This window comes from Bison bison, unplaced genomic scaffold (genome assembly GCF_000754665.1).
Source record: "Bison bison bison isolate TAMUID 2011002044 unplaced genomic scaffold, Bison_UMD1.0 scf7180017864516, whole genome shotgun sequence".
Lineage (NCBI taxonomy): Eukaryota > Metazoa > Chordata > Mammalia > Artiodactyla > Bovidae > Bison > Bison bison.
In genome coordinates, this window is record NW_011495069.1 from 2,474,512 (window position 1) to 2,484,905 (window position 10,394).

The 10,394-nt window shown below is 53.9% G+C and overlaps 2 protein-coding genes across 2 annotated transcripts in view; one reads left to right on the plus strand and one right to left on the minus strand.

The window, feature by feature from the left end:
• HTR6 (5-hydroxytryptamine (serotonin) receptor 6, G protein-coupled) overlaps nt 1–2,671 on the plus strand; it is a 14,802-nt gene extending 12,131 nt beyond the window's left edge. The window contains exon 3 of the mRNA XM_010829944.1: nt 60–2,671. Coding sequence (XP_010828246.1) covers nt 60–509 — 450 coding nt within the window. The 3' untranslated portion in view covers nt 510–2,671. The remainder of the gene's footprint in view (nt 1–59) is intronic.
• The window catches only part of TMCO4 (transmembrane and coiled-coil domains 4), a 99,318-nt gene continuing 91,570 nt past the window's right edge, over nt 2,647–10,394 (minus strand). The window contains exon 14 of the mRNA XM_010829943.1: nt 2,647–3,860. Coding sequence (XP_010828245.1) covers nt 3,453–3,860 — 408 coding nt within the window. The 3' untranslated portion in view covers nt 2,647–3,452. The remainder of the gene's footprint in view (nt 3,861–10,394) is intronic.

Sequence of the window (10,394 nt, forward strand, 5' to 3'; positions counted from 1 at the left end):
CCCACGCTGGGCGGGGTGCCCTGCGTCCCGGCTCCAGGATGTCCCCCCACCCCCTCCAGGCCGTGTGCGACTGCATCTCCCTGGGGCTCTTTGACACCCTCACGTGGCTGGGCTACTGCAACAGCACCATGAACCCCATCATCTACCCACTCTTCATGCGGGACTTCAAGCGGGCCCTGGGCAGGCTCCTGCTGTGTCCCCGCGGCCCCCGGGAGCAGCAGCCGGGCCTCGCCTCGCCCTCCGTGCGGACCTCTCACAGCGGCGCGCGGCCCGGCCTGAGCCTGCAGCACGTGCTCCCAATGCCCCTGCCGCCGGACTCGGACTCGGACTCGGGCTCGGGCTCCGGGGGCTTCTCTGGCCCGCGGCTCACGGCCCAGCTGCTGCTGCCTGGCGAGGCCACCCGGGATGCCCTGCCGCCTGCCAGGGCCACTACTACAGTCAACTTCTTCAGTATCGATCGCGCGGAGCCCGAGCTGTGGCCGCGTCCGCCTGGGACCCCCACGAACTGATGCAGGTTTGGAGAGCTGGACTGGATGGGACCAGGTCCCCCGAGGCCTTGGACAAGCTCTTGGCTAAAACCAGGAGGCTACAGGTCCTCCAGGGAGCCATCCTGAGCTCCAGTGGATGTACTGAGTCAGCACCCTCTGCCCACCACGGGCCTCCAACCTGGACGCCTGGTTGCTGGCTTTAGGACAGTTTTATCCAGGATGCCTCACCACTGAGTGTGACTGGTGGGTGTGTGTAGAGCAGGGTTGGAGGGCTCCCGGGAGTGGGGTAAGGCCCTCTTGGCCCAGCTTAGGATGCAGGAAACCATCTCCCTTGCACATCCCATCAGCCTGCGTGGGAGCCAAGCCTCTGTCTGCAAAGGTGGCTCAGCGCTGGGCCAGATCCCTTGCTCTGCGGGCCATGACCATCAGCATCAGCTCCTGGGAGTCTGTTAGAAGTGCACGTCCCCGCCCCACCCTAGACCTGCTGGTCGCCAGGTGAATCGTTGCACATTATGGTTTGAGATGTGCTGGCTCAGGGATCTTTAACCTGAAGATGTCTGGCTAGACAGTTTTCAGACCAGCTAGGCTCTCAGGATACATGTGCTGCATAGTAAATAACTGAGCCTGGGAGTCAGGCAGGCAAAGTTTGAACCTCCGCTTCACTGCTTTCCAGCCCTTGGAAAGTTACTTAACCTCTCTGAGCCTGGTATTCCACATGCAAATGGGGAAATGATGCCTGCCTCCTAGGGCATTAAGGGCACAGAACACCCAGCACTCGGCAGGTGGTTAGTGGGTGGTCCCTGCTGCTGTTATAACTCCTGGCCATCCAATCCCCTGGCTCCTGGTGGAGGGCCAGGAAGGGCCACTGTTCCCACTTTTTCACCCCCGCCTTCCTCCTTCTCCTCAGCCCCGGCCCGCAGCCCGCGATCTGACTCTGTCTCCCTAACTCCTGGCTAGGCTGCTGCCCTGCTCCTCCTGGGGGCATATGGGTAGCTGCTGGGTTCTTGCTCAAGACCAAGGATGGGTGTTCCCTACCGTGGGCTTCCTTGGGCCTAGAAGGGAACCATCTGATGAGGACAGAGCCAGTCCCTCTCTCGCTGCCTTCTGGCCTTCCCTGGGGTCAGTGAGGGAAGCAGGCATGGGCACTGGGTCAGCAGAGTTGTAGAGAACCCATCCCTGGTACGGGCAGGTGCCCTGGGGGAGGCAGGTGGACTCCCGCACAGGACTTGTTTTTGTTTTTCTGATGGGGAACTCTTGGTTCCCAAAGTTTATCTGCTTTAGGTTCCCTTTCAGTCTGAGGTTTTTCTTCCTCCATTGCCCACCTCCCTCCCATCTTCCCACCAAGTTCTACCAAGCCCGATCCCAGGGGCCTCCACAGGCGGCCTGGCGCTCTCCGTGGTACTGAGCAGACTCCATTCTGGCCATGCCACTGACTCTACAGGGGCCACGGTGCTTGTCGGGCTCCCCCTCTACCCCAGGCTTGCCCCAGTGGACTCTCAATAAGCCCTAGCTGAGTGACTGTGGTGTGGACTGAATCTGCTTGAAGGGCCACTTGGGCTGGAGAAGCCTCTGGTGAAGCGGGAAGAGACTCTGGGTGCCGGTGCCCTGTGTTCTGGTCCAGAGTCTGCCCAAGCCTGCTCTGGGACCTCAGCAACGTCCTTTCCTCTCTTGGGGCTCAGTCTTCCATGGGTGACATGAGCAGTTTGGACCAGCAGCAGCAGGGGGCTCTGTGAGTATCTGCTGAAGGAACAAATACACATCCCCGCCGAGGACCAATTCAGCTCCAATACTCTAATTCCCCCGATTCTCTCCAATCCCAGCTGCCTCCTCCCGGGTTTGTCAATATTTTCTCTGCCTGGGCTTCAGTTTCCCCGAATGCACAGAGCGGGACAGGGATCATCTCTGGCTCTGTCACTCAGAGCCAGTGGGAGGACCGAGGAGGAAGGTTTCAGGGATGCAGCTACAGTGACCAAGAGCTCGGGCTCTGGAGGTTAACTGACTGGGTTTTGAGACTGATCACCTGCGTGACCTCGGGCAGGTTCCCGAAACGCTCTGGGCCTGACATGACAATGAAGATAACAGTACCTACCTCATTGGCGTGTTGTGAGGGTCAACTGAGACAATCCGTACAAAGAGCACACGATAAATACTTAATAAGCGGTAGCGAGTATTATTATCTACTACTGTGATCGTCACACCTCTGTTCCTGCCATAGGAAACTCTGCCCCACACACTTCATTCTTGTCCCAGGCCCAGCTCCTGTCCACACTGCCTGCCTATCCAGCGTCCACATGGCCTGCTGATCCAGCGTCCACACGGCCTGCTGATCCAGCGTCCATACGGCCTGCTGAACCGGCGTCTGTGCACCCTGCTCTGTAACAATTATCTTCAGGGCCCCCCTGTGGCTAACTTTGGGGGGGGCCTTCACGTCACATGTTTCTGATGGCCGCCCCTGTGGTTCTGCAGGGCTCAGCCCGGATGGCTGCATGCGGCAAATCTCATCGGATCTCCCAAGGGCAGAGAGGGTAAGCTGTCCGCTCCCCACTGGACCCGCTCTGCAGGTGTTTCCATGGTGCCTGTGGGCTGGAGCACAGCCCTGGACAGTGGTTGGAGGGGCGGGCGGACACCAGGCTCTTGAGGCTGGAGAGCTTGGCAGGGTGGCTCCAGAGAGCTCTGGACGGGCAATCAGACCCCCAGCACTGACCCAAAGCACAGGAGGTGCCCGGCCGGTTCAGCCCCAGGGATCCATACTGTGCTGGCTTGACTCTGCGGAGCTCTGGCTTCCATTCCTCAGGGAGGGGACAGTGTCTCCTTACAAGCCCCTGTCCTTCCAGTACTGACGTCTTCAATTTAGCAAAGGCAGTGGTAGAGATTCTCCATCTCCAGAGCTCGTGGCGGGGGAGCCGGTGAAGCGGAGTAAGAGGGTGCTCTGTGTAGCCGTCTGGGAAGGTGACTCTCCTCGGGTCAGTCCAGCCCTGGGCAGGGCCCCTGTGTCTCACGGGCACAGGCAAGGCAGTCCAGTGGGTTGGCGCCCAGGCCATGGCTGCAGAGAGGGGGGCTCTCAGCAGGCCTGGTAGCAGCAGGAAGGGAGGCCCCTTCAGACTGGTCCAGTCCTGCTGGCACCTGGGCTTGGTGGAGATCAGGGGGTATGGCTGCTTTGGGGATGTCTCTGGATGTAGGACCCTGGGTTTGCCCATCCTGGTTGGTGGTCTGATCTGATGAAGAGGTGGCTGCCACCTGGCGGGATTCCTCTTGGGGCAGGCTGCCTGGGGCCAGCAAGAGTCCCTTCTCATCCCAGCTGGGCTTGGTGCGGATGCCCACGGCCTTCAGGATGACGTCCATCTGCCTGGCATAGTCCAAATGGCCGCTGACCTGCAGGAGGGTGGAAAGTGAGCACCGCAGAGCCCAGTCCTCCCAGGACCCCTGGGCCTTTCCCTGTGTCGTCAACCAACACCATCACTCCAACCCTCAATGATTCTCCAATCCAGAATGAGTGGGAAGCCTCTGGGTTCAAGGCTGCTCTAGAATTTATTAAATAAAGATAAAGGAAGCTTGAGAAGACTCTAGAGAGTCCCTTGGACAGCAGGGAGATCAAACCAGTCCATCCTAAAGGAAACCAACACTGAATATTCACTGGAAGGACTGATGCTTAAGCTCCAATACTTTGGCCACCTGATGTGAAGAACTGACTTGTTGGAAAAGACCCTGATGCTGGAAAAGACTGAGGGCAGAAGGGGACGACAGAGGATAAGATGGTTGGATGGCATCACTGATTCAATGGACATGAGTTTGAGCAAGCTCCAGGAGTTGGTGATGGACAGGGAGGCCTGGTGTGCTGCAGTCCACAAAGAGAAATGACCGCGCGACTGAACAACAAAAGGAAGCTTCTCTACAGTGTCTGGGTCCTGTGGGGCAGGAAAGATCCTCCTGACAGAAGCCTGGAGGGGCAGTTCCCGTTCTCTGTCTGCAGCTTTAGGTTACAGTGGAAGGGCCCTGTGGCTCACCAGCTGAGGGACCAGGGCAAGCCCTGTATCCCCCTGACCTCCACTTGCCTCAGCTGTAAAATGAGGGCAGGAAGAGTGAGTAGCTCAGAGGGTTGCTCTGAAGGTTCCCCCAGGAATTTCTGAAATCGAAAACAGAGCTATGGCTAGAACGACTGCAAGGTACTTTCCACAGTTCACTCTCCTCCTTCCCCTTAGTCATAAGAACAAGCGATCACTGGACATACTCTCCAGCCTCCCTGGCCGGTGAGTGTACTATGGGGATGCGCTCGGGCCTATGAGATGAAGCACAGCATTATTCGGTGCTCCTTGGAAGTCTCTTTAAAAGGAGGAATGCTTCTGCTTTCTCCCTATTTCCTCTTTCCTGCTGGCTGGAATGCAGACGGGATGGCCAGGGCTTCAGCAGCCATCGTGAGCCAAGTAAGGATGGCGGAGTGGCAAGACAGAGAATTTTGGCCCCTGAAGGCTGTGGAGCCTCTACACCAGCCCTGAAATGCCTCTTCTGGCCTTTTCCTATGTGGCAGCATCACCTCTTGTGTGTTTAAGCCACTTAATCTGGGCCTCTGTTATGAACAGAATCTTCACTAACACAAGGGTCATGAAGCGCCTGCTCCCTTCCTGAGAGAAAAGAGACTTCTCTATTTTTGTGTTGGGATATATGTCAGTGAGTGAAAAATAGGGGTGTAACTGGAGTGCCGACGCCTAATTGTGATAATGGACAATGCCTGATACACAGCGGGTCCTTAATACATTGGAGGAAATACATTTATTGGCTATACTCCTTTGACAGGTATTGGGTGCTAACTGCAGATGAAGCAATTAAGGCAGAGAGGTAAAGGGACCCGCCCAGGGTCACACAGATGTCAGAGCTGGGCTCTGAATTCAGACCTTCTCTCTTCGTGGAAAGTCAAGTGTGTGGTGGGGAAGACCTTAAAAATCATACTCGTTTTACAGATGAGAAAAGAGAAGCCCAAAGAAGGGTGGTGATTTGCCTAATGACACGCAGCCTGTGAAGGGCGCAGCCATGTGCGGCGTTTCAGAGGTTGACTGTGGAAGCTGCTCCGCGCAAATCTCCTCCCTGAAACGGAGCCTCACGCTCTCCCCAGCCAGCTTAGGGGGCCTGCTTTAGTGCCAAAGGCAAACACAAGACTGGACAGTCCCTCAAGGCTGGAGAGGAAGGTGTTTGTTTAAAAAGAAGACAGGGAACAGAGGGGAGGCTTGCCGGGACCCGAGGAGGTGGCACGAAGGCCCAGCCGGCAGCACCGGCATCCCATTCGGGCCACAAACCACACTGGGCCAGCCCGGCGACCGCGCCAGAACTCAAAAGACAGCTCCCTGCACAGCTCTGTTATTTTCTCATAATAACCAGAACCTGCCTACTTCTCGCTGTTTTCTGTACAACTGCTTTCGAAGACCGTTCAGTGAAACACGCACGTGCATATACACAGAAGAGGCTTTTCAGATCCCTGGGTTCAGGGTGGAGGTCAAGGAAGGGAGGCATCCTTTCCTAGAGGGTGGACATCAGTGGCTGCGTGGTGCTAGAAAGCACCTAAGTTTGAATCAGAGAAATCGGGGTTCTAGACTTGGCTCTGTCTCTTACTAGTAACGAGGTGAGTCTACAATGTCCTGAACACCAGCTCCTCCATACTGCATACCTTGAATATCTGCTAAAAGAGTTCAACAGCCTGGGACTTTGCAGGAACTATTCTGCTCCATATATGACCCAAACCTCTTTTAAAAAAGGGACATTACCCAGTTAGAGTTAGTGATACCCGTCTCACAGGAGTGGTGGGAAGAAATAATACAAACCACAAGGCACAGCTCCTGGTGCACAGTAGGTACGCCATGCATATGAGTTCCTTTACTTTAGTTTTCTTGGAAGGAGAGATAGAAGGTAGGGAGTTAGTTGGGCTGATCCATTTGGGAACCCAAAATGGCTGCTGAAGCTCAAGCCATCACATGTGAATTCCAGCCAGCAGAAACCTAGACCCAGAGAGATAAACAAGGATGGCCTCCTTATACTTTTTCAATGTTGGCAAAGGGCTGATACTAGGGCTGGGTGCAGGCAGGCAGGACAGGAAGGAAGGGAGGTATTTGTGGCCACAGCCGATGCCAGATGGAAATTGCACTGTGCAACTGCCCCAGAATGTACAGCTCTGGCCTTTCTTGGCCACAGGTTGGTCCAGGCCTCAGCCAACCCTGGCCCCTGAGCTGCTATTCTGCAAAGATGGAGAGGGAGAAAGAACTGGCTGGCAAAGTTCTAATTTTACAGGGAGCTGGGGAAACAGGAGAGCAGGAGTGAGGTGGGTGGGAAAAGAATCTCTTCTGTGCAGAGGAGCATTCTGCTGTGGCTGACGCTGGATAAAGTTTCCAGGACTTCTGGTAGTCCAGAGGCCGAGACTCCACACTCCCAATGCAGGGGGGGCCCGGGTTCAATCCCTGGTCAGAGAAATAGATCCCACACGCCGCAACTGAAACATCCAGCATTCCGCAACCGAGATGGAAGACGCTGAGTGCGCAACTAAGACCCGGAGCAGCAAAAGAAAAGGTTGCAGTCTAGGACTGTCTCCCTGGCCGCCTCGACGGAGGGCTTCCTCCTGCGGGGAGACACGCTGAATGTCCCTGGGGTCGCAAAGCCTCCCTGGCGTTCCCACGCTGGTTAGGGACCCTCTCGGGGGCTCCCCTGTGACCACACTCACAACACGCCACCATTTTCATCTGCTAGCTTCGGTCTCTGTTCTGATAGACTGTGTGGGGGAGGGCAGGACCTGACCCCCCACACCCAGCCCTGAACCTTGCAGATGCTCAGGCTTATCAACGTGGGGTGAGGGGGCCTCAGGGCTTCCTGCTTCCTGCCTTGAAAGACACCTCGACTTCCCAAACCAAAGCTGCTGCCATCTGCCCAACCGTTTCCAAGACTATCGGACCCCTTGGGGTGCCTTTACCTCTCAGGCCTCGGTTTCCTCTTCTGTAAAATGGGGCTAATAAAGATACGTACACCACGTGGGCTGGTTGTGAGGCTTCAGTGAGATAATACATGTCACAGGCTTAATGGCTGAGGGCCGGATGTCACTGACAAGAAGCCACAGAAATGTGTGGACACAGGCAGCGTGAACGCAGTGGTGAAGAGTCCCAGCTCAGGGAGGTTCCGGGTTCACCCAGTTCTGCCACCCACATGCAGTGTGCCTTGCTGCAGCCCCAGTTTCTATGCCTGTCTGGCCCAGCTCAGCCGCTCAGTCGTGGCCGACTCTGTGACCCCATGGACTGCAGCACGCCAGGCCTCCCTGTCCATCACCAACTCCTGGAGCTGGCTCAAACTCACGTCCATCAAGTCAGTGATGCCATCCAACCATCTCATCCTCTGTCAACCCCTTCTCCTCCTGCCTTCAATTTTTCCCAGCATCAGGGTCTTTTCCAAGGAGTCAGTTCTTTGCATCAGGTGGCCAAAGTACTGGAGTTTCAGCTTCAGCATCAGTCCTTCCAATGAATATTCAGGACTGATTTCCTTTAGGATGGATGGTTGGATCTCCTTGCAGTCCAAGGGACTCTCAAGAGTCTTCTTTAGCACTACAGTTCAAAACCATCAATTTTTTGGCGCTTAGCTTTCTTTATGGTCTAACTCTCACATCCATACATGACTACTGGAAAAACCATAGCTTTGACTAGATGGACCTTTGTTGGCAAAGTAATGTCTCTGCTTTTTAATATGCTGTCTAGGTTGGTCATAGCTTTTCTTCCAAGGAGCAAGCCTCTTTTAATTTCATGGCTGCAGTCACCACCTGCAGTGATTTTGGAGCCCCCCAGAATAAAGTCGATCACTGTTTCCCTTGTTTCCCCATCTATTTGCCATGAAGTGATGGGACTGGATGCCATGATCTTACTTTTCTGAATATCGAGTTTTAAGCCAGCTTTTTCACTCTCCTCTTTCACGTTCATCAAGAGGCTTTTTAGTTCTTCTTTGCTTTCTGCCATAAGGGTGGTGTTATCTGCGTATCTGAGGTTATTGATATTTCTCCTGGCAATCTTGATTCCAGCTTGTGCTTCATCTAGTCCAGCATTTCACATGATGTACTCTGCATATAAGTTAAATAAGCAGGGTTACAATATACAGCTTTGATGTACTCCTTCCCTGATTTGAAAACAGTCTCTTGTTCATGTCCGGTTCTAATGGTGGCTTCCTGACCTGCATACAGATTTCTCAGGAGGCAGGTCAGGTGGTCTGGTGTTCCCATCTCTTGAAGAATTTTCCACAGTTTCTTGTGATCCACACAGTCAAAGGCTTTGGCATAGTCAATAAAGCAGAAATAGATGTTTTTCTGGAACTCTCTTGTTTTTTCCATGATGCATCGGATGTTGGCAATTTGATCTCTGGTTCCTCTGCCTTTTCTAAAACCAGCTTGAACATCTGGAAGTTCACAGTTCATGTATTGCTGAAGCCTGGCTTGGAGAATATTGAGCATTACTTTACTAGCATGTGAGATGAGTGCAATTGTGCGGTAGTTTGAGGATTCTTTGGCATTGCCCTTCTTTGGGATTGTAATGAAAACCGACCTTTTCCAGTCTTGTGGCCACTGCTGCGTTTTCAAATTTGCTGGCATATTGAGTGCAGCACTTCCACAGCATCATCTTTCAGGATTTGAAATAGCTCAACTGGAATTCCATCACCTCCACTAGCTTTGTTCGTAGTGATGCTTTCTAAGGCCCATTTGACTTCACATTCCAGGATGTCTGGCTCTAGGTGAGTGATCACACCATTGTGATTATCTGGATCATGAAGATCTTTTTTGTACAGTTCTTCTGCATATTCTTGCCACCTCTTCTTAATATCTTCTGCTTCTGTTAGGTCCATACCATTTCTGTCCTTTATTGAGCCCATCTTTGCATGAAATGTTCCTTTGGTAGCTCTAATTTTCTTGAAGAGATTTCTAGTCTTTCCCATTCTGTTGTTTTCCTCTATTTCTTTGCACTGATGCCTGTACAATGGGGTTACCATTCCTGCTTCACGGGACAGCTATGGGGATCAAGTGACATAAGGTCTGTAACCCGTGCAGAGCAGTGTCTGGTGTGTTGGCTACTGTTACTATTATTGAGTGTCTATCTTGTGCCCTGGTGGCTCAGTTGGTAAAGAATCTGCCTGCAAAGCTGGAGACCCGGCTTCGATCCCTGGGTTTGGAAGATCCGCTGGAGAACGAAATGGCAACCCTCTTCAGTATTCTTGCCTGGGAAATGCTATGGACAGAGGAGCCTGGCGGGCTGCAGTCCAGGGGTTGCAAAGAGTCGGACATGACTGAACAACTAAACCACCACCATTGTGTGCCGAGCCCTGGCTAAGTCCTAGAAGTCAGCTGGCATTTCTTCTGGAACACCAAGATTCCAGAGACCCTTGACTGGGTCTCTGCCGCCTAAGAAGCCTCAAGAGGTGGTCTCTGGGGAGGCAGAAACCCCATCTGCTGCAAACCAGTCCCCACACAGGAGAGGCTCAAAGAGCGTCAGGCAGCCTGGCCTTTGTCTGCTTCATTCCCTGGAGATGCCCTCTGTCTGTGTCAGAGCTTGACCCCGGCTCACCCCTGCTCAGGCTTGTCCTGAGGTCAGGAGCCTCTGCAGACCAGGTCTGTGTCACGTGACTGCCGCTGGGCTAACGCAGAGGGCTCTGCCCACGTGGGCCCGGCCAGGAGAAGGCGTGTCCTTAGGTCTCAGCCCTGAGCACGGGGCAGGTACTGCTTGCCAACAGCAGTCATGAGGACTTTGTTGCCAGCAACGTCTCCTCCAGCAAGAATTTTCAAGGAAAATAGGAGGGCGGCACGAAGGCAATGCTAATTACCTCTAATTACCCAGAAAAGGAAAGCACTGCTTTCTGTGCTGCATCCTAATGCGATAAAGAGCTATTATTAGGCAGGACAAGCCT